At 36.1% G+C, this 23,881-nt stretch overlaps 1 protein-coding gene and 1 long non-coding RNA gene across 2 annotated transcripts in view; one reads left to right on the top strand and one right to left on the bottom strand.

Moving 5' to 3' along the window:
• The window catches only part of LOC106803129 (ankyrin repeat and sterile alpha motif domain-containing protein 1B), a 762,921-nt gene that overhangs the window by 287,615 nt on the left and 451,425 nt on the right, over positions 1–23,881 (bottom strand). The window contains exon 12 of the mRNA XM_087449060.1: positions 5,434–5,614. Coding sequence (XP_087305186.1) covers positions 5,434–5,614 — 181 coding nt within the window. The remainder of the gene's footprint in view (positions 1–5,433; positions 5,615–23,881) is intronic.
• Positions 1–23,881, top strand: part of LOC147913751 (uncharacterized) — a 91,912-nt gene that overhangs the window by 48,186 nt on the left and 19,845 nt on the right. The window lies entirely within an intron of this gene.

Raw genomic sequence — 23,881 nt, 5'->3', positions numbered from 1 at the left:
GACTGTATTGATTTTTCACTGTTATGTGCTTTCTTATTGTCCTCTTTCTCCTACTTCTCCATCTTAAATCCTATGGTCAGACATTACTCGCATTCTCTTGCGTTCATATTTCCTTGCCTTTTAATCACTTCAGTATAACCATTTGGCAAAACCAGAACCTATGTAAAATTCAACTCTCCAAATACTCTGCACCTGTGCCCCTCCATCTGAACTGGGCTGGAGAAAAACACAGAACCACTCTGGCTAATCTAACTTTAAGTTCATGAACATGAACCTCAAAATGAGCCCTTAATGCTGCCAGGCAATCACACCATACCTCCCTGTCTATTCATTGTCTCTTTCTCCTAAACAACTCTTTCATTACCTCTGCTCTTTCCTCAACCTCCACATCTCCTCCTCCATCTTTGTTCTCAACTGATGCTGCTGCTGTCTACTTAATTGAGAAAATGGAAACTTTCAGAACAGCTCTTCCACAGATTCTCACCACATGGATCCCTCTCCAGCATTTGTACCCACACAGGAAACATCTTGCCTGTTTCCCATGCTCCTGTCTAAAGCCAATCTCTCCTCTTGATTAATAGAACCCATTCTCTCTTTCTCCTCCGTCATCATAACTTTACAATTCTCCTTGGAAGAAATTTCTTGAAAAAGTAGTTTATTTTGCTCTCTCTAAATCCTCTCCTCCCATTCTCTCTTAAAACCATTACGCTGGGCTTTTGCCTCATCAATTTCAACCAAATTGCTCTTGTCAAGGTCAGCAGCGATCTCCATATTGTTAAATCTGCTACTCAATTCTAACTCAGTCCTTGTACGACTCAACTTAGCAACTACATTTGACAGAGTTGGTCACTTCCTCCTCCTTAATAACTTTCTTTGTCTGAATTCAGAACAAAACACTCACCAGAAGATTTCCTTCTACTTCAGAGGTTGTTCCTTCTCAGTCTCCTTTGCTGGTATTGCATTTTATCTCCTCTTTCATCAAGCTCAGTTTTTATCGTCTATCTACACTCACTCCATATTCATCCATATAGTGATGAGGTTCACATTTGTATCTTCAGACTGGACCTTCAGCTACCTACTTGACACATCTATTCAGATACCTAATAGGCATCTCAAACTTAAAATGAACTCCTAGTATTTCTCCCTGTTCACCATATCTGCTCTTCTGACAACCTTTCAGATGTCAGATGATAGTAAATCCATTCTGACAGTTGTTTACCACAAAAATCTCGCAGTTTTCCTTAATTCTTTTCTCTCTCATACACTACATCCACTCCACCACGAAATTCTATTGAATCTACCTTAAAAATACGTCTAACATCCATCCATTTCTCTACGCCTCCACTGTTTCACCTTTGATCTGCACTGTCTTCATCTCTCATCTTACTGCAATGCTATAATACCCTACTAACTGGTCTTCCTGCTTCCACCCTTCTTCCCCTTCTCCAGTCCATTCTCAACAAAACCAGAGTAATCTTCATAAAATAGAAGTTAGATCATGTTACTCTTCTTCTGAAAGACCTGAGTTGGCTCCTCATTTCACTCTGAGTAAAAGACAAAGTCCTTATAATGGCCTATTATGTCCTACATGATCTATCTGCCCTCCTCCTCCTTCTTATAAATTTTTCGTATTTCAGGGAATGGCAGTCTGATTTGACTCATCTGCCTAAACCAGAAACTTTAGAGCCTTCCCTGAACTTTTTTCTCTCTCTGTCGCATATCCAATCAATTACCATAACCTGTTGATTACTCTTTACCTTGTATCTCTTAAATCCATTTACATTTTTCCATTGTTGATGCCACTGTTTCTCCCCACCTCCAATTTCACCTCATCCCAAATCTAGCTGCTACATATTAATATCAGAGTTATCTTTCTAGTTAAATGCAAACCCATTCACATAATTTCCAAGTATGTCCAACTCAAAGGCCTTCCCCTTTAACCACCTTTTTTCATGATTCATAGTTGATCCTCGGATTACATAATATAGTGCCTTACAACTGGGAAGCTTTAATTATAATTCAGGCTACTCTTGAAATGGCCCTCTGTTATAATAAATTCATTGGGTCACTTATTTAAAGTGTTTTGCAGCATCTATTCTTTTTTGAGGGTGTATTAGTCTTTGTTCTATCCAGTGACATTCTGTCAAGATTAATTTGTTGTGCATGCAATCATTTATAAAATGAACTGTACATTTATCTGTTAATTTAGATTATACTTTTAATTAAAGAAAAGGTCAGCTACTTTTGGCATAAGTACAGACCTATAGTAGGCTCTTCCTATCTTAAGACTGCTACAGATTTCAAGTAATAATAATATTAAAGAAGAAAAATAATAATATTAAACAATAACTGTGATAATATTAAAGAAGAATATTAGTTTTCATAGTTTATATTCACATAAATATGTGCATTCACATAAATAAGCTCATTCATTACAACTACCCAAAGAGTAGACATTATTTCCCCTTTCAAAGGAGCAAATTGGAGATCAGAGAAGTCAAGTGATTTGATGGAAAATATCTAGCAAATCAGTGACAGAACTGACTCTGGAACTCACTCTCTTTCAATATACACCATGTGGTAGTGCCTGCATATGCAGGTTCTTAAATACAAAGTATAATGAACTATCTGTGTGTAAGATAACGAAATGCTACTTTCTCAAGTAGATAAATGCCTACCTTAAAAGTTTTACTTTTTAATGTAAACAAATCAGCATTGCCCTTCCACATTATTACTAAATATCAGTCTGTTCTAAAATTTTTGATGTAACATGGAGGTAACATATTACATTAAGAAACCATAGTAACACGCTATTTGAAACCATTGCAACCGTTAAAAGGTTAGATTTTGGTTCTGTTCAAATGTCAGACCTCAAAATATCAATTTTGGAAAGTGTAGAAAATTACAATTTCTCCACACATTTTGGATGATGTCACTGAAGTCCTGGCAACAGTAAAATGTATGTGTTCTTATCTTCTCTCTGGCGATCAGAGTGGAGAGAGAGCACTAGGGATTTGGAACAAGACCCATAACTTCTCTTACTTTTAATTTAAAATAAATAAATAGTATTTCTATCTACCTCAAAGGATTGTTGAAAAAAATTCAAAAATTAATCATCAAAAAAACACAGTGCAGTAACTAAAATAAAGCTGAGAAAGATTTTCCCAAAGGCAAGTATCAGAGTACTTGTCATTCCTCCCATTTTAGGATTTTAAATCTGAAACTAATCATTCAAATAAGTATTAACTGAGTAACAATTATATGCTCAAAATCCTTTCTGGGGTCCACATACCACTTTTGTTTAGAAAGCATGTCTCATCCCTCCTCTCCTGTAGAATTGCATCTGGTACATGGCAGATGTACAATAAATGCTCATGCTCACTGAATGATGCTAGGCTTCATTAACATCATAATGACTAACATTTATTGAGCACTAACTATGTGCCAGATACAGTGCAAATGACTTTACATGCAAAACCACACTATAGGGTAAGTTAATCTAATTAATTAATTGTTAATTTAATTCTTTAGATAAGAAAACTATAGCATAAAGACGTTAAGTCTCATAGCACAGGAGGTTCAGTCTCATAGTCAGTCAACAAACTTAGGCAGCCTGACTTCAGTGCCTATGATGTGTCAGGGACCCATCCATTCTAGCTTACAATTCTAAAAAGAGGAGAGAAGACAATAAATAAGTAAGCAAGTGAACAATGTCATTTCACACAGTAAATAAGGCTATGGAAAAAAGAAAACAGGATGCTGTGACAACAGTGACCACAGCAATGTTGAAAAATGGTTAAGAACATGGACTCTACCACCAAGTTTGAATCCCAGCTCTGTCATTATGGGCTGCAATTTACTTATTTATCCTCTTTCTGTGTTTCTTTATTTACAAATAATAATACTTAATTCATATAAGAGTTCTGAGGTTTAAATGAGTTAATAGACATAAAATGCCTAATACAGTGTATGACACATAGTGTTAAGTATTTGCTTAAATACTTATTGCTCATTAATATTTAAAATATTAAACTAACTTTATTAAGTATTAAATATTTAAGATTTTATAAATTAAATTTAATGTTTAAAACATTTTTAAGCATTTGCTTTAATATTTGTTGCTTATTATTATTACTGTTCTTTTTGCTTGTTTGTCACTATAATCATCATCATATTGAGGGCTCTACTTGAGTCAGGGTGATCTAGGAAGGCTTCTATGAGGAAACGCCTTTGAGCCAAAAACCAAATGACACCTAGCCACATGAAAATTTGAAGACAGAGATTTCAGGCAGTAGGAACCGACGTACAAAAGCCCCAAAGCCAAATTGCCTACCAAAGAAGGCCAGCATGGGCCAGCATGAGTTTGCTAAAGGTCAGGTTAAAGAGCTAGTTGGGAGCCAGGTTATCTTGAACTTCATTGGCCACGGTAAGGAGGTGGATTTTATTCTAAGTTCAGTGAGAAGCCGTTGACCATTTTAAGCATGATAATGAAATACTTGGATTTACATTTTGTAAATATCACTCTGGTTGCCATGAAAAGATTGGATTATAGCTTCCACAGAATATCAGTCTCACCACTTCCATTAATCATTATTTTAAAAATCTTAGTTATTTTCCTAGGGGAAAATAATTCTCTGGCTATATTTTTGAAATGTTTATATCAGTACTCTTAAGAGTAGAGTCAGAATAAAGGACTTCAATTAGTACATGTGTATACATTCATATAGTCATGCACACATACTCATTTTGAACAAAGATTACATGGAATACCCACACAGGTGATACTTTATGATTCTAAAATTCATGTTAGTCATATCTAGTGGATTTTAAAAATCATATCTCTTTGAAGAAAAGTAGTAGAATAGTTCACTTACTTTATAAATTAGATATAAGGGGAAGAGATTCTTTAGGTCCCATTTACTAGTAGGTATGGTTACATTCCTTAATCTTCCCCTTACCCCCAGCCTTATTTCCTTAGATCCCTCCTCTCCAAGTTCACCTTGGTTTGAGTAGATTGAAAGCCCACTTAGGCTACACTGTCCAACCCAATCTTACCAGATAACCTTGATACAGGTTTTCTAGCCTCAAAGCAGCTATCAATGAAGTCGTATATACATGAGTTGATATCACTCCGTGGAGAGGGGTAAATAGCAGTGGAAGAAGAGCATTTCTAGGTCTCTGGTAATTTTACTACCATTATAGCATTAAACAATCATCTTTAATATCTAATACCTGAAAGGCCATTAATGTATTCAAAAAGAATATTATACCCACGTTCTGACAAAAAAATCATAAAGCCCTACACCGTTACACATGTAGGTGAATGAAAAACACAATGCAATTTGTACAAAGATTCATCTTAATTCCTCTAATTCATAAAGGCTTTCGTTTTAAAAGTTCAAGAATATAGCTGTGTAAAGTGAGCTGCTTTACCTGTATGGCCAGTTCCCTCATTCTTGACTTCTGTGGTTTCCACAGAAGAGGTGGGTGGACTAACAGGAGGGCTGGAAGTAAAGCTTGTACACCCTGTAGATGTGTTGATTTCGAAATATTCTTGGTTGTGATTCATTCGATGAAAATCCAGAGAAGACACAATAGATGTTCGTTGTTTAGGCTAAAATAAATAAGCATGACAAGAGTATTAATATGATCATGTTCATCTTCAGCCCAGTCTCCCCATAATTAAATCTAAGTGATGATTTTTTCAGCTAAACTATCTGGTTTTTATACTTAAAATATAATTGTGCCTTACAGAGAGACACTAAAGAATCCCTTGATGAATTAAATAATGAAAAAATTGTTTAATGAAAAATATTATGGCATAGTTGATAAAATAATTTAGACATTTTGTTAAATTTCCCCAGAAGACTGTAGAAATATAGTGCCCAGAATTTCTCTTAATGATCAATTAGGAGAGTTGCAATTTTAAGTCACCTTTCATTCAACTAACATTTATTAAGCATCTGGCATTTGCCAGATCCTAAGGATATAGTATCTAATAATAAAAGGGTCCTTACTACATTGAAGCATAATTAAAGTAGTTCCATTTTTTGATTCTTTACACAGTCAAGGAATTAGTGGCATTAGATATTGCCCCCAAGTACCATATGCTGGAATTTTATCATCAGAATTAAGTAAAATTATATAGAACATTTTCCAGGATCTAAGAATCTACTTGGTATTTGTATTGAACTTTGATTTTCTTTTTTAAGGATTTTAATTAATCCCAAAATAGCAAGAAAAGTCAATTTAAACATAAAAGTTAAAATCATGGAATAATAGCAGATATAATCTATACCCTTTGTCAGTAACGGATTGCCTCCTATAGCAGTTTTCTGTTTTTTTCCATAGTTTTAATTATATTCACTTTTTTTCCCGCCTAACAGAGCTTCTAACATTGTCCTTTAGAAAAATTGCAGTCTTTTTGGCTCTCAGAATTGTGTAGATTTCCTAAGAATCAATCCAAGTTTTCTTACTTTTTATTTTTCTTATTCATAATACTGAAATGCTAACAATCTCTTGTAATAATTAACAAGAGATTAACTGTAATCTCTTTACAATAAAGTTTATTGTACTTTACTTTCCCCAAAGTACAATAAACTTTTGGTTTACTAGTGTTTTCACTGCCCTCAAACACTTGTTAATTTAATTATCATACTCCACAGATTTTCTCGAAAAATATTCAAGTTACCGTCTCTTCCAGCTCATAATGTTTTTTTAAGTAGACGTCATTTAGTCTACAATCTAAAATAGACAATGATATTGAAAATGTCTGTATTTTACAGAGTTTTTTTTAATATAAGGGGTGCAAATTATCACAATATGCTTTATTCTTTCGCCATTGCAATATTTTTACAAAAGAGGTTGAGAGGCATAAATATTGTTATACAAGAAAGTGCAAGTCATTTATTATTATGACACATCAGCTCAGTAATAGAATTCAAATTAGTACCCACAAAGGACTTAGTTGTTTTTGAAGTATGAAAGATTGAGGTTCAATATCAGGCTTGGTTTCTTATGAAATGTCTGTCCTTGGGGCTACCGAATCTCAATTTCACATTCAGTGTTCTTTCCACGAGGGTATATAATGGGAATTAAAACGCATGAAATATGACACTGGCTCCAATGGAAATACATCATCTTGGTTTTGTTTTATTGTGTTGTGTTGTGTTTCACTTTGTATATAGGCAATGGACCAAATTTATATAATGTTCCTTCTTATAAACTTTATAAAGGCCAAGCCAACTGATGTATATGAATCCTTTACTTCTAAATGTTTCTTAAATACATGTTTCTGAACCCTGACCACCCAAAGTTCTAAGTATATTAAAAAACACAATTTGTTATGCAATCATGAAAGCAAACAGGCTATTTTTTGCTACAATAATTCATTCTGCAAATATTTGCAAGTGACTAAATGGCAGATACCATGGTAAGCCCTGTGATAGGAACAGACAAGTAAAACATTGTCTTTGTTTTCCTGGTGTTAAGAGACTTGAAGTTGGAGGAGGGATGGTGCATGAGGGAAGAGACAAACAATCCAAGGATAATGTTTCAGTACAGTATAGTACAGTACATAGCACTTACTGGCTATGGTAAGTGGAGGCACAGAACATAAAGGGAGTCATAAGGTGGGTCTCTAATTCAGGGAGGAGATCAAGAAAGGCTTCCATGAACAGGTGATTGATGGCTAAGTTGACTCTTGATGAAAGAGAGGTGGTAGGCATGTGGTAGGCAGACAAAAGAGGATGGGGAGAAGGAAAGTACAAAATTCAAATAGTGCCAGATGGCTATAGCGCAGAGTATGTGAAGGTAGTGGTGGGTTCAAGACATAAGATATTGGAAGTTGCAAAGGCCAAATCGTAAAAGGCTCTAATGCCATGTTAAGGAGTTTGGTCTTTAACTTGAATATTTTAAGAAACCACTGAACAATTTCCAAACAAGGGGGTTTCATAGTTGGGTTTGCATTTTAATAAACTCACTTCAGCAGTATAGAGAATGGATTGGTCAGGGCCTGACTTGAGGAAGGAAGACTAATTAGGAGGATATTATAGAATTCCAGCCAAGACATAATGAGGTCCTAAAGTAAAGCAGTGGCAATAGGGTTGGAGGTAGCAGATGTTTTGAGGAGATGCTAATGAGGTTGCTCTTTAGGTCTTTGCATCTGATTGGATGTGAAGGTTGATTTTAAGGGAGGAGTCTAGGGTGACATGGATTTCTTGCTTGGGTAGAAGATAAGTTTTTTTTGTGGGAAACACAAATGTATACACTCCTATACCAGAAGTATACAAGATATATGCTTGTATGCTATTGGGACTCAGTATTGACTGCTTAGTACATGGTTATGCAAATCTACATGATATTTCTCTTTCTTTCTTTGAGCAGAGAGCTATGATCTCACTGTAGCATAGCTTCAAATAAAATATCTAGAGGAACAGAGGTAGGCTAATGGAAATTCCAAAGGGAGGAAACCATTGATCAGTGATCATCTGACCTCATTCTTGTTTCTTTGGAACTGTCTATTGGTTATTATTAGCCAGCTTAAGGATCATTGAAGGAGGAGTCATTGCCCAAAGCTCTCGGAGCATCTGAGGTGATGAAAAATGAGAATCATTTTATGTTAGTCATGTTCTAAGAAAGGGATCAGCAAACTATGGCCTGTGGCCCAAATCTGGCCTGCCTTCTGTTTCTGAAAATGAAGTGTTATTGAAACACAGCTGTGCCCATTTGTTTACTTATTGTCTATGTCTGCTCTCACAGTACAACAGCAGAGTTGAGAAGTTGTGACAGAGGCCATATTATCCACAACACCTAAAATATTTACTGTCTGGCCCTTTAGAGAAAACATTGGCCAACCCCTGTTCTAAGGGATCATTTACACATAATTTTAGTGCTCAACAAAACCATAAGCATATTTTCCCTTTTATTTCTCAGCCTCACATGCCTTTAGGTTGGGGCTATGTAATTACTTCTGACGAACTGACGATTAGTATAGTAGAAGTGAGCTTTCTCCACCCTTCTTTTACTCTCCAGATGTAGTTGCAAGATGCAAGAGAGTCAGTCAACCCACATTGGGCTTTATGAGAAGCTGAAGCAAACCTCCTTTATAGTAAACCACTGAGATTCTGGGTGTGTCTGTTGCGGCAGCTAGCACTGCTTATCCTAATTAGCACAGAATGCAATGGCTCAGAGAGGTTAAATCATTGATTTAAGATTATATAAGTGTTAGCAGAAGGGCTGAGATTAGAAGGAAGGTTCATGTGCTCACATCTAGAGACAAGTAGATGGTGCCTCAAAACACAAAGGACAGAGGCAGGATTAAAAAGATATCTTCGTGGAAAAATGAAGTAATAGCAATGGGAGAAAAGAATAGAGATGGTAGTGATATTAAAAAATGGAGATGAAAGAGGATGGGTCCGAAATATTTGCTTAAACTTTGATTTTAATAATTCTATTTTTTTTAACTATTCTGATGGAATTCTGCTAAGCTATTCAGTATACAAAAGTAAAAAGTGTTTTCACAAATTCACTGAAATTACAAAGGAAATTTGCCAAGTTTCAATGTGTAAAATGAGTTGCACTTGTGTTCACTGTGACCCCTCCTCTAAAACATTTCCCTCCTCTGTGGTCCAGCACTCATAGCCCCCTACTTTCCAAAAGACTTGTTTCCACACATATTTACTTAACCAGAGCTAGAAAACTATAGATCATGGGACAAATCCAGGCTTCTGACTATTTTTGTAAAGCATGTCAGCTAAGAATGGTTTTTACATTTTCAAATAGTTGAAAAAAAACCAAAGGAAAAATAACATTAGTGACAGGTGAAAACTATACGAAACTTAAATTTCAGTGTCCATAAATAAAGTTTTATTGGAATATATACACGCCCATTCATTTGTATATGGTCTATGGTTGCTTTCATGTTACAGCAGAAATCATATGACCCACAAAGCCTGAACTATTTTATTCTCCGGTCCTTTACAGAAAAAGTTGGTGACCTCTGAAATAGAGTAATTATAGGATGCCTCTGAGTGGCTGAAATTGAACAGATACATGGATGACTGTGAAAGAGTCAGGGCCAGCTACATAGAGTCATTAAAACCAGTGCAACATGAAAATGTGCGGCCCCGTGTTCTAAAAACAGGAAAAAAATCCAACTTTTTCCTTTCTTCCATAGTCTTTCCCTAGATCTGTCATGATGGTTTTATTTGCTACTATGTCTCATTCCGTTGGGCCTGGGGACACTCACAGAGTGAGAACAGATCCTCACAGGCATCCAGGAGCTCTGCCCTGCAACTCGTCACATATACCTAACGTCTATCCCTCCCAAGCTCAGGGTCTCACTTATGTGTCAGCAGTTGCTGGGCTGGCCAGGAGCACCAGGGTTGGGGGAGCAGGTGGCCAAGAATCTCATCCAATAAGGTGGGGAGATGGGGGTAGGAGGGATCATAGATGAACCAAGTCTCCAAGCCCCAGCACACACTCCAATTTCCCACGGACATCACTTACAAAACACAAATTCAGAGATAAAAATCATGAAGAGTTTTAGACAGCTACCCGAGAGCACTAAACTCCAAGCATGGGGCCCTCCTGAGAGCAGGGGCCATTGAGACTGCACTGGTCCCACATCCAAGAAGCCAGCACCATCTTAGTTATTACCTTAAAGGGACTAATGTGTGACTTTACTCTTATCACATACAGGATGGTATGTGCTTCCTACCCTTATTTTGGATTCTCTTCATCAATCAGAACCTATTATTGTAAGAATGTCTTTATGGTCTATAAAGATGTAAATGAAATATAACATATTGTGAGGCAACATTAAGAATTTCATGGCATTTCTGCAACCCAGATGGATAGGATTAATATATGAATAAAATGAGAACACATAATTCCTGACTAGGATGAGATTTAGGTAATGTGTATATTTACTTCCAAATTTTCTCTAGATTGGAATCTAAGTTTCAAATATCCACTTTTATGTTTCCCCCTCTGTTATTTTCAAATTGTTTAAACTAATGGACATTTAAAAAATCCACTTACTTGGATTTAAGTGGATTTTAAATCATTTGAATTCACTTAATTTAATTATAAAGGGACCTCATCAACCTCCTAATACTCTGGTGTCAGTACAAAGAAAAAGTGGTGCTGGCAAAAGTCAATGGTGATATTAAATTATCCAAGCAAAACCAAGATTCAAAATGAATTCCCAGAGAAGATGGCTGAATGTCAGAAAATTAGTGAGTGACATCAATAGAAATATGTGGAGATGACAGACTTTCCAGACACTGGCCCATTGATAAACTATATCCATATGGAAGCAATGTCCTGTCAAGTCATTGGTAATAAAACTAGATACCTTCTTAAATACTTTCAAAAAAGGGGATGAAGTGGAGTGGTAAAAATGGGAAGCTAAACCAGTAGTATTTTCTTTTAGAAATTTAATCAACCTGGAATATATTGTGTATCTGCTATATAGTGAAACAATTTAATTCTAAGTATTTTTCCCCAAAATGATAGCGTACTGTCCCAATACCATCATTTCTTCACTGATTTGAAATGCCACCTTTATTATATACTAAATTTCCAAACATAGACTGGGTTTACATGCCTCTACTCTACTATGTTCCCATTGATCTACTTGTCTATTCCTGTGCTAATACCACACTTTCTTAATTACTGCCGTGGCTTCTCCTCCTATTTCTAGACCTCCTAGTAAATGGATATTGGATCTCTTTGATCCTGCTTGTTTTATATTCTGAGAGTATTCTACAATTTGATGTTCTAAAGCACTTTCATTACTTTGTTCAAAAAAATAGTATTGACTATCAACCCTGTGTCAGACAGTTCTAGGCTCTGGGGATATATTAGTGAACAAATAAGAGAAAGTATGACGTTTGTAGGCATTTTATTATGACTTTAGGTGTGATGATCCTATTTTTAATTTTCAAAAAACTTTTCTTGTTTTCCAAGCATTCCATTTTAAAAATAGCCTGTTCTTAATTTTATGAATTCAATAACTTTTCAAATCTTTCTAAGGATACTGATTACAATCTTTTTCTGACATTAATTCTGTTTTCTCAGAAGTCATTGACTTTGTGCATTGGGCTTGGTTCCTCTCTTTTTGGTTTTTAATTTTGTGCAGATGTCTGGTGTTCTTGGTTAACCATTTTTGATTTTCTACGACACTGTCTCATTTCTCTCTCCTGCCCCAATTCCCACACTAGTTGCTTCAGCAGACTCTTCACCTTACTGAGACAGTTATTACCATCTGGTAGGAAATCAACAAAGCTAACTGCTCCATATAAGATGCTGAGGTTCTTTAATTGCCCTGACCAAGCCCTGTCTAAATCCATATCATTTTTTTGTCTTTCAGAAGTTCCCAAATGCCTGTGATAGAACTACTCCCTGCTTTTCATCCCTGCTATGGATTTATTATTATTTTTATATTCTTTTTACCATTTTAATTACATGTAAGGAGGGAGAATATGTAAACAGTTGGGATCAGTTCACCATCTTGAGTTAGAATTCTCATATTTCTCTGTCTTGATCACTTTTAAAACAGCATAGAGAAGGGAGTTGAAGCAGTCCAGACAACAACTCAGTCGGGGTAGATATTATTAAACTTTTAATTAAGGATGTCATGCAAATTGAAAACAACTTATATTTTCTTTCTTTTCAGTAAAAGGAAAAAAAACAGTTTAAAATGGGGTACAGTTTTTTATCATAAATATAGTGTTAATAATATTGAGACTTGTTCTAAAAATGTAGAGCTTCTGGTCTTCAGGTAAGCAAAATACCATTCCTCTGCTGTACAGATTATGGCCAAATATATATAGAAAAAAATGTATGACCACCACAAGGGAGTTAAAGTGGGTTTGAGCAAATATTAAGTACTTAAGAGGAGTAGACACTCTTCTAGGAACTTGAGATATATTATCTTGTTTAAGCCTATAACATTGGTATTAAAAGTAGCTATTACTCTTTCCATTTTACAATGAACTTGAGGTTTAAAGATAGTCTCACAGTCAACAAGTGGGAGCGCTCAAATTAAAACACAGGTCTGCAGAATTTCAAATTGATTGCATTTTTCCCTCTAGAACACCACACTATAGACGAAGCAAAAAGAAGTAAACACAAAGTTACACGTAGAGCCAACAGCCTAATAGCTCTTGAGTTTCTCATCTTTACATCAATGAGCGATTTTCCTACTCTTCAGTCTATTGACATCATTAACTTTTAAAAAAAAATTGTCATTTTAAAGGGTATTAAAGAAAACACAAGTGGGTGGGAAATAGGAAAAAATAGAATCTAATTCTGCTGTGTATTAAACTCTTACAGTCATTAGGTTTTATTAAAACCTAGGCAGAAACTTTTTATAAAAACAAAACTTTATATTAAAACAAAGGCAGAAACTTATATTTTCTGCTTTTATGTCTTCATTTCATTTTTATAGAGAGACATTTGGCTATGGATTAACATACTCATCTTCTATTAAAAGAAACAAATTATAAAACTAATTATTAGTATATTCCTAGTATTTAACATATATAAGCATGAGTATAAAGTTTTAAAACGGAAAATCTGTAATTACTTGTTTCTTCATATGAGTTAGTTTCTTCACAGAAGTTATTCAAACCTGAATTGGAAAGACTACATATAGCCATAAGAGGGTAATAAAAGCTTTGGTCTTATTCAATAAAAGTGTTAAGCAGCTCTGGACTCAATGTAGATATTGAAGTGGAGAGCCTTTGACCTCCAAACCATGAGGTTTGTTCTTATAGAAGCTCTCCCAGCGTTAAAATAGTCATGACTGTCTTGCAAAAAATATTTTTTGAATTAGGCATTTCAAATATTTATGCATTAATATTTCAAAGTCAAATTCAAATGTGTCCAAAATTAAAAATAAAACCAGCTTTATTTCTCACATTTAGGTTCTTTTTAAAAAAAACAATTTTAAAAGACTTGTTACAGTTTAAGATCAGCAGGAAGTAATTATGCAATGAATTATAGAAGATACATGCCAAGCAGCCAAAATAGGAAGTTCATATCCCTTTGTGGGTGAAAGAAAGAAATTTTTACAAATAAAGGCGCACGTTGCTTTTTTTATAACAATTTTTTAATTAAATTTTTTTATTTTGATATAAGTGTAGATTCACATGCAGTTATAAGAAATAATACAGAGAAACCTCATGTGTCCTTTTCCTAGTTTTTCCCAATGGTAACACCTTGCAAAGCTATAGTATAACATAACAACCAGGATATTGACGTTGATGCAGCCAAGAAACAAAACAATTCCATCCCACAAGGATCCCTCCAGTTGCCCTTTTATAGCCACATCTCCTCTCCTGCCCCCACCTCCTCTTTAACTCCTGGCAATCACTAATCTATAATTTCTATAATTATATAATTATATAATTTCACCATTTCTATAATTTCGTCATGTCAAGAATGTTATATAAATAAATCATAGACTATGTAACCTTTTGGGATTGGCTTTTGTCACTTAGCAGAATCCTCTGGAGATTCATCCAAGCTGTTGTGTGTATCAACGGCATGTTCCTTTTATGCTGGGTAGTATTCATTGGATGGATGTACCAGTTTGTTTCACCATTCAGCCATTGAAGGACATCTGGGTTGTTTCTAGTTTTCAGATATTATGAATAATGCTGCTATAACTATTCATATACAGGTTTTTGGGTGAACATAAGTTTTCACTTAGCTGAGATAAATTCCCAGGAGTGCAAACGCTGAGTGGTATGGTAGTAAAGTGTTTAATGTTTTCAGAAACTTCCAAACTGTTTTCCAGAGTCACTGTGCTATTTTACATTTCCACCAGCAATGTAGGAGCTTCTCCATATCCCTGCCATTATTTGGTGTTGTCACTATTTTTTATTTTAGCCATTCTGATAGGTATGTAGTGACATCTCGTTGTGATTTTAATCTGCATTTCTCTAATTGCTAATGTGCTAAAGCACATTTTTCATGTGCTTATTTGCCATTTGTATATCCTCTGCAGTGAAATGTCTTTTGCCCGTTTTCTAATTGGATTGTTTGGTTTCATACTGTTGAGTTTTGAGTGTTCTTTACATGATCTAGATACTCGTCCTTTATCAGGTATGTGGTTTACAAATATTTTCTCCAGTCTGTACTTTTCATCTGTTAACAGAGTTTGTCATAGAGCAGACATTTTTAATTTTTTTATTGATGTTTTAATAGTTTTTAACATTGTGAAATTTTGGATTGTACATTTTTGTTTGTCCATCACCATATATACAGACATTTTTAATTTCGATGAAGCACAATTTATCAATTTTTCCTTTTATGGATCACGTTTTTGGTGTCAAGTATAAGAACTCTTTGCCTAGCTCTAGATCTGAAGATTTTCTCCTATGATTTTTTCTAAAAGTTTTATAGTTTTACATCTAAGTCAGTTATCCATTTGAGTTAATTTTTGTATAAGGTATAAGACTTAGGCCAAGTTGCAATTTTTTGCCTACGTATGTCCAATTGCTTCAGCATCATTTGTTGAAAAGGCTACCTTTCCTCCATTGAATTGCTTTTGCACCTTTGTCAAATATCAGTTAGGCATGTTTGTGTGGGTCTATTTCTGAGTTCTCTTTCTATTCCACTGATCTATGTATCTATCCCTCTGCAAATAATAACACACAGTCGTGAGTACTGTAATTATAAATCTTGAAATTGGGTAGACTAATTCCTCCCAGTTTATTCTTCTCTTCCAAAATTGTTTTCGTTATCCTACTTCCTTCACATTTCCATGTAAATTCTAGAATAAACTTGTATATATCTTCAAAAAATCTTGATGGGATTTTGATAGGAATTACATTAAACTTGTATATCAATTTGGGGAGAATTTAAATCTTTACTATATTGAGTCTTCTAATTCATGAACACTGTCTTTCCACTTATTTAGATTTTTTATTTCTTTCACCAATATTTTGTACTTTTCAGTGTATGTGTTTTGTTAGATTTACATCTAAGTATTTCTTTTCATTTTTTGCGTATGATTATAAATGGTATTGTATTTTTCATTGTCCACATGTTCATTGCTAGTTTATAGAAATACAATTGATTTTTTTTAATTTTTATTTTATTTTTTTTTTCTGAGTTCGATTAGATTTTTTTTATCATAGACTTTTTTTAAAAATTTTTTGTTAATTGCAGTAACATTGGTTTATAACATTGTATAAATTTCAGGTGTACATCATTATACTTCTATTTCTGCATAGATTACATCATGTTCACCACCCAAATACTAATTACAGCCCATCACCACACACATGTGCCGAATTATCCCTTTCGCCCTCCTCCCTCCCCCCTTCCCCTCTGGTAAGCACCAATCCAATCTCTGTCTCTATGTGTTTGTTTATTGTTGTTGTTATCTACTACTTAATGAAGGAAATCATACGGTATTTGACCTTCTCCCTCTGACTTATTTCACTTTGCATAATACCCTCAATGTCCATGCATGTTGTCACAAATGGCTGGATTTCATCGTTTCTTATGGCTGATTAGTATTCCATTGTGTATACATACCACATCTTCTTTATCCATTCGTCCCTTGATGGGCACTTTGGTTGCTTCCAAGTCTTGGCTATTGTGAATAACGCTGCAATGAACACAGGGGTGCATGTATCTTTATGCATTGGTGTTTTCAAGTTCTTTGGATAAATACCCAGCAGTGGAATAGCTGGATCATATGGTAGTTCTATCCTTGATTTTTTGAGGAATCTCCATACTGTTTTCCATAGTCGCTGCACCAGTTTGCACTCCCACCAGCACTGTGTGCGAGTTTCTTTCTCTCCACATCCTCTCCAGCACTTGTTTCCTGTGTTGTTAATTATAGCCATTCTGACAGGCGTGAGGTGATATCTCATTGTAGTTTTGATTTGCATTTCCCTGATAGTTAGTGATTTTGAACATCTTTTCATGTGTCTGTTGGCCATCTGTATATCTTCTTTGGAGAAATGTCTGTTCAAGTCTTTTGCCCATTTTTTAATTGGGTTGTTAGTTTTTTTGTTGTTGAGATGCATGGGTTGTCTATATATTTTGGAGATTAACCCCTTATCAGATGTATGGTTTGCAAATATCTTCTCCCAATTGTTAGGTTGTCTTTTCGTTTTGTTGATGGTTTCCTTTGCTGTGCAGAAGCTTTTTAGTTTGATGTAGTCCCATTTGTTTATTTTTTCTATTGTTTCTCTTGCCCGGTCAGACATGGTGCTTGAAAAGATGTTGCTAAGACCCATGTCGAAGAGCGTACTGCCTATGTGTTCTTCCAGAAGTTTCATAGTTTCAGGTCTTACATTCAAGTCTTTAATCCATTGGGAGTTAATTTTTGTGTATGGTGTAAGGTAAGGGTCTACTTTCACTTTTTTGCATGTGGCTATCCAGTTTTCCCAACACCATTTGTTGAAGAGACTTTCCTTTCTCCATTGTATGTTCTTGGCTCCTTTGTCAAAGATTAGCTGTCCATAGATGTGTGGGTTTATTTCTGGGCTTTCGATTCTATTCCATTGATCTGTGTGTCTGTTTTTGTGCCAGTAACATGCTGTTTTCGTTACTATAGCTTTGTAGTGTATTTTGAAATCAGGGAGTGTGATACCTCCAGCTTTGTTCTTTTTTCTCAGGATTCCTTTAGCTATTCGGGGTCTTTTGTTGTTCCATATAAATTTTAGGATACTTTGTTCTATTTCTGTGAAAAATGTTGTTGGATCTTTGATAGGGATTGCATTGAATCTATAGATTGCTTTAGGAAGTATGGACATCTTAACTATGGTAATTCTTTCAATCCAAGAGCACGGAATATCTTTCCATTTCTTTGTGTCTTCTTCGATTTCTTTCAGCAATGTTTTATAGTTTTCTGTGTACAGCTCTTTCACCTATTTGGTTAAGTTTATTCCTAGGTATTTTATTCTTTTTGCTGCAATTGTAAATGGGATGGTATTCTTAATTTCTCTTTCTGCTACTTCATTGTTAGTGTATAGAAGCACGACTGATTTTTGTATGTTGATTTTGTATCCTGCAACTTTACCGTATTCATTTATTACTTCTAAAAGTTTTCTGGTGGATTCTTTAGGGTTTTCTATATATAAAATCATGTCATCTGCAAATAGTGACAGTTTCACTTCTTCCTTTCCAATTTGGATCCCTTTTATTTCTTTTGCTTGCCTGATTGCTCTGACTAGGACTTCCAGTACTAGGTTAATAGGAGTGGTGAGAGTGGGCATCCTTGTCTGGTTCCTGTTCTTAGAGGGATGGCTTTCAGTTTTTCACCATTGAGGATGATATTAGCTGTGGGTTTGTCATGTATAGCCTTTATTATGTTGAGGTACTTTCCTTCTATCCCCATTTTCTTCAGAGTTTTTATCATAAATGGATACAGTATCTTGTCAAATGCTTTCTCTGCATCTATTGAGATGATCATGTGATTTTTATTCTTCATTTTATTAATGTGGTGTATTACATTGATTGACTTGAGAATGTTGAACCATCCCTGCATACCTGGAATAAATCCCACTTGATCATGGTGTATAATCTTTTTAACGTATTGTTGTATGCGATTTGCTAGTATTTTGTTGAGGATTTTTGCATCAATGTTCATCAGTGATATTGGCCTGTAATTTTCTTTTTTTGTGTTGTCCTTGTCTGGTTTTGGTATCAGGGTAATTTCGGCTTTGTAGAATGAGTTAGAGAATTCCCCTCCTCCTCAATTTTTTGGAAGAGTTTGAGAAGGATAGGTATTAAGTCTTCTTTGAATGTTTGGTAGAATTCACCAGGGAAGCTGTCTGGTCCTGGACTTTTATTTTTGGGGAGGTTTGTGATTACTGTTTCGATCTCCTTACTGGTGATTGGTCTATTCAAATTCTCTACTTCTTATTGATCCAGTTTTGGAAGGTTGTATGATTCTAAGAATTTATCCATTTCTTCCAGATTGTCGAATTAGTTGGCATATAGCTTTTCATAGTATTCTCTTATAATATTTTGTATTACTGAGGTGTCTATTGTAATTTCTCCTCTTTCATTTCTGATTTTACTTATTTGTGCCTTCTCTCTTTTTTTCTTGGTGAGTCCAGCTAAAGATTTGTCAATTTTGTTGATCTTTTCAAAGAACCAGCTCTTGGTTTTATTAATATTTTCTATTGTTTTTTGAGTCTCTATTTCATTTATTTATTCTCTGATTTTTATTATTTCCCTTCTTCTACTGATTTTGGGCTTTGTTTGTTCTTCTTTTTCCAGTTCCTTTAGGTGCATTGTTAGATTGTTTATTTGAGATTTTTCTTGTTTGTTGAGATAGGCCTGTATTGCTATAAACTTCCCTCTTAGAACCGCTTTTGCTGTATCCCATAAATTCTGGCATGTCGTATTTTCATTTTCATTTGTCTCCAGGTATTTTTTGATTTCTTCTTTGATTTCTTCATTGACCCAGTCGTTGTTCAGTAGCATTTTGTTTAATCTCCACATATTTGTGGCTTTTCTGATTTTCTTCCTATAGTTGATTTCTAGTTTTATACCGTTGTGGTCAGAAAAGATGCTTGGTATTGTTTCAATGTTCTTAAATTTATGGAGACTTGTTTTGTGGCCTAATATGTGATCAATCCTGGAGAATGTTCCATGTGCATTTGAAAAGACCGTGTATTCTTCGGTTTTTGGATGGAATGCTCTGTATATATCTACTAGGTGTCGTTTAAGGCCAATGTTTCCTTATTGATCTTCTGTTTGGATGATCTATCCATTTGTGTAAGTGGAGTGTTAAAGTCCCCTACTATTACTGTGTTACTGTCTATTTCTGTTTTCATGTCTGTTAATAATTGCTTTATATATTTAGGTGCACCTACATTGGGTGCGTAGATACTTACAAGTGTTATATCCTCTTGTTGGATTGTTCCCTTGATCATTATGTAATGCCCTTATCTCTTTTACAGTTTTTGTTTTAAAGTCTATTTTGTCTGATATGAGTACTGCTACCCCAGCTTTCTTTTCATTGCCATTTGTGTGGAATATCTTTTTCCATCCCTTCACTTTCAGTTTGTGAGTGTCTTTAGGTCTGAAGTGTGTCTCTTGTATGCAGTATATATATGGGTCCTGTTTTTTTATCCAATCAGCCACCCTATGCCTTTTAATTGGAGCATTTAGTCCATTGACGTTTAAAGTAGCTATTGATAAGTATGTACTTACTGCCATTTTTAAACTTTTTTTTCTCAGTGTTTTAGTAGTCCTTCTCTGTTCCTTTATTCTTCTATACAGAATTGATGGTCTCTTTAGTTTGACCTCTGTCTGAAAGCTGTACTCTTTAACTCCCCTCCTCCCTGCTTTTATGTTTTTGATATCATATCTAACCTCTTTTTTGTGCCTTTGTATCCATTACCCTCTTATCATGGAAATAGATAATTTTTCCTATTTGTGGTCTTCTCTTTCCCCTTAAATAAGTCCCTTTACCATTTCTTGTAGCACTGGTTTCTTGGTGACAAACTCCTTTAATTTTTGCTTATCTGGGAAATTTTTGATCTCTCCTTCCATTTTGAATGAAAACCTTGCTGGGTAGAGTATTCTTGGATGTAAGTTTTGTCCTTTTAGCACTTTAAATATATCATGCCACTCTCTTCTAGCCTGTAAGGTTTCTGCTGAGAAGTCAGCTGATAGCCTCATGGGGTTTCCTTTGTATGTAGCTTGACTTTCTCTTGCAGCTTTTAGGATTCTCTCTTTATCTTTAATTCTGGGCATTTTGATTATGATGTGTCTTGGTGTGGGCCTTTTTGGGTTTATCTTGTTTGGGGCTCTCTGTACTTCCTGTACCTAGATGTCTGTTTCCTTCCTTAGGTTAGGGAAGTTTTCATCTATTATTTCTTGAAATAGATTCTCTGCCCACTGTCTCGCTCTTCTCCTTCCGGGACACCTATAACACGGATGTTAGTGCGCTTGATGTTGTCCCAGAGGTCCCTTAGACTGTCCTCACTCTTTTGAATTCTTTTCTCTTTTACCTGTTCAGCTTGGGTAATTTCTTCTAGTCTTTCGTCCAGCCCACAGATCCATTCTTCTGTATCCTCTACTCTGCTTTTGAGTCCCTCTAATGAATTTTTCATTTCCAGTATTGTATTCTTCATTTCTGACTGGTTCTTTTTTATATCTTCCATTTCTTTGTTGACATTCTCACTGAGTTCATCTATTCTTCTCCCCAGATCAGTGAGCATCCTTAACACTCTTTGTTTGAACTCTCTGTCAGGTAGGTTGCTCATTTCTGTTTCACTTAGTTCCTTTTCTGGGGTTTTGTCCTGTTCCCTTACTTGGAATGTATTCCTTTGCCTCCTCATTTTGCCTCTTTCCCTGTGCTTGTGTCTACGTATTAGGTAGGTCAGCTACGTCTCCTGCTCTTGGATAGGTGACCTTATGTAAGTGATGCCTTAGGAGCCCTGCAGTGTGCTTCCCTCAGTTCTCAATGTTCCAGAGGTGACCCCTATGTGGGCTACATGTGTCCTTCGGTTGTGGCCTGTTTGCTCTCCCTGTAGGCACCCAGGGAGGCCGAGTTATGCTCCTGGCCACCTGTTGTAATGCTCAGCTGCTTGTAGTTGTTGTGGGCCCTTCAGTCTCTTTATCAGGTCAGGGAGCCCCAGCACAGTTGGCTGCAAGTTCTAATAGCACATTTGTGTTGCAGTATTTCTTTTAAGTGAGTAGGCCCCCAGCGTGGCAGGTTGTTAGGCTCAGGGCCTTACAATTGCTATAAGCCTCCAGCCTTTAGGTCTCTTGTCAGCTCTCTGAGGATTGCAGCTGGGTGGGGCTTGCCTCAGGCACGGGAGCACCCAATTGTTTCAGGCTTTGGAAGGTGGGGCAAACCCCCTGTGTGGGTCTTTGAGAAGCACAAGTCTTCTGCAGCTGACAAGCCTGCCACCCACAGGTCCACACATACAGTCAACACAGTCTTGCCCGATGTGCGCGCCCTGACCTCCTGAAGTGGACCCAGTCTCTCCACAGCGGGAGCCCCACACTCTCCACCCACTCCTTGTGCACGCCCTGCCCCACTGAAGTCGGCTCAGTTGCCAGGCTTCAGAGAATCCAGTCACCAATCTACGCAGTCCCACAAGTTGCCCGAGGGCTTGTTTTTGGGTGGGGCCAGTCTCTAGGGTGGGCTGCCTGCTCTGGCTGAGCTGGATTAAATCAGTGCTCTAGTGGGTGGGGCAGACCTGGGCTAGCAGGCCCCAGGGAGAACCCCAACGGCATCTGTGTCAGCACGCCCACACCAGGCCACAACAATGGCTGCCGCCAATGTCCTAATCCCCGGAGAGGTCTCACCTTTCACCGAGATGCCCTCAGGGCCTATCAGGTGAGTCTCTTTTCACCAAAGCACTGTGCACCTCTCTTTTTGGTGATTTTAGGTTGCTTTCTGAAATGGGTGAGTTTGCGTGTGAGCCCTTTAAAAGCTGGTTTTACTTTCTTTGTGAACCGCGTTTTCTGGGGGTACTCCCCAATGTTTTAGTAGCAGGCAAAATCAGATATTATGCCACTCATCTCGATTGTGCTGGGTCCACAAAATGCCCACAGCAGGGGCGCTCCCCAGCTCAGGGCCCCGCGCCTCCAGGGAGGGCTGCGTACCTTTGGGCTGCTCCTGGGCGGCCATGAGGCGCTGTGCCTTGTGAAGGCGGCATTTTTTTCTCTCCAGAAGGGAGTTTCTGCCTCTTCCACCTCAATTAGGATTGTCCTTTGTTGCAGGAGTTCCTCTTATCCAGTTTTCAGTTCTGTCTCAGGGTTAATTTTTCCACGAGTATTTGTAAATTGGCTGTGTCTGCAGGAGGAGGTGAGTTCAGAGTCTGCTTCTGCCACCATCTTGACTTCTCTCCTACAATTGATTTTTTAACGTTTATTTTTCATTCCGTGATCTTGCTGAATTCACTTATTAGTTGTAGGAGGTTTTTGTAGACTCCTCAGGATTTCCTACATAGACAATTATGTCATCTGCAAATAGGAACAGTTTTATTTCTTCCTTTCCAATCTGTATGCCTTGTATTTCCTTTTTTTTGTTTTAATTGCACAGGCTAGAACTCCCAGCACTATGTCAAATAACAGTGGTGAGGAGACTGGACATCTTCAACTTGTTCCCAATCTTAGGAGGAAAGCAGTCAAATTTTCACCATTAAGTATAATATCAGATGTAGATTTTTTGTAGATGCTCTTCATCAAGTTGAGGAAGTTCTCCTCTACTTCTATTTTTCTGAGTAGTTTTTTTTTTTAAATCATAAATGGATCTTGAATTTTGTTGAATGCTTTTTTTGCTTCAATTAATATAATCAAGTGGTTTTTCTTCTTTATTAATTTTCAAACATTGAACCAGTCTTGTATCCTGGAATAAACTCCACTTGGTCATGTTGTATAATTCTTTGTATATATTGCTAAATTCTACCTACTAATATTTTCTTAAGGAATTTTGTGTCTATATTCATGAAGGATATTGTTCTGTAGTTTTTGTTTTTTGTGTTGTTGGGTTTTTTTGTTTGTTTGGTTTTGGTTTTTTGTACTGTCTGGTTTTGGTATCATGGGAATACTAGCTTCATAAAATGAATTAGGAATTCATAAAATGAAGTAGGAATTATATTCCTCTTCTGTTTCAGGCAAAGATTGTTTAGAATTAGAGTTAATCCTTCTTTAAATGTTTGTTATAATTCTCCAGCAAAACCACATGGGCTTGGAGATTTCTTTTTTGAAAAATTTTTAAAATATGAACTCAATTTCTTTAATAGTTATAGGACTATTCACATTATCTTTTTTATATTGAGGGAATTGTGATAGTTTGTGTTTTAAGAAGAAGTGGTTCATTTAGGCTAAGTTGTCAAATTTATGTGAGTAGAGTGGTTTGTAATATTCCTTTATTAAC

This window comes from Ceratotherium simum, chromosome 25, assembly GCF_057802395.1.
Source record: "Ceratotherium simum simum isolate JZ-2026a chromosome 25, ASM5780239v1, whole genome shotgun sequence".
NCBI lineage: Eukaryota > Metazoa > Chordata > Mammalia > Perissodactyla > Rhinocerotidae > Ceratotherium > Ceratotherium simum.
This window is presented reverse-complemented; position numbering and strand designations above follow the sequence as displayed.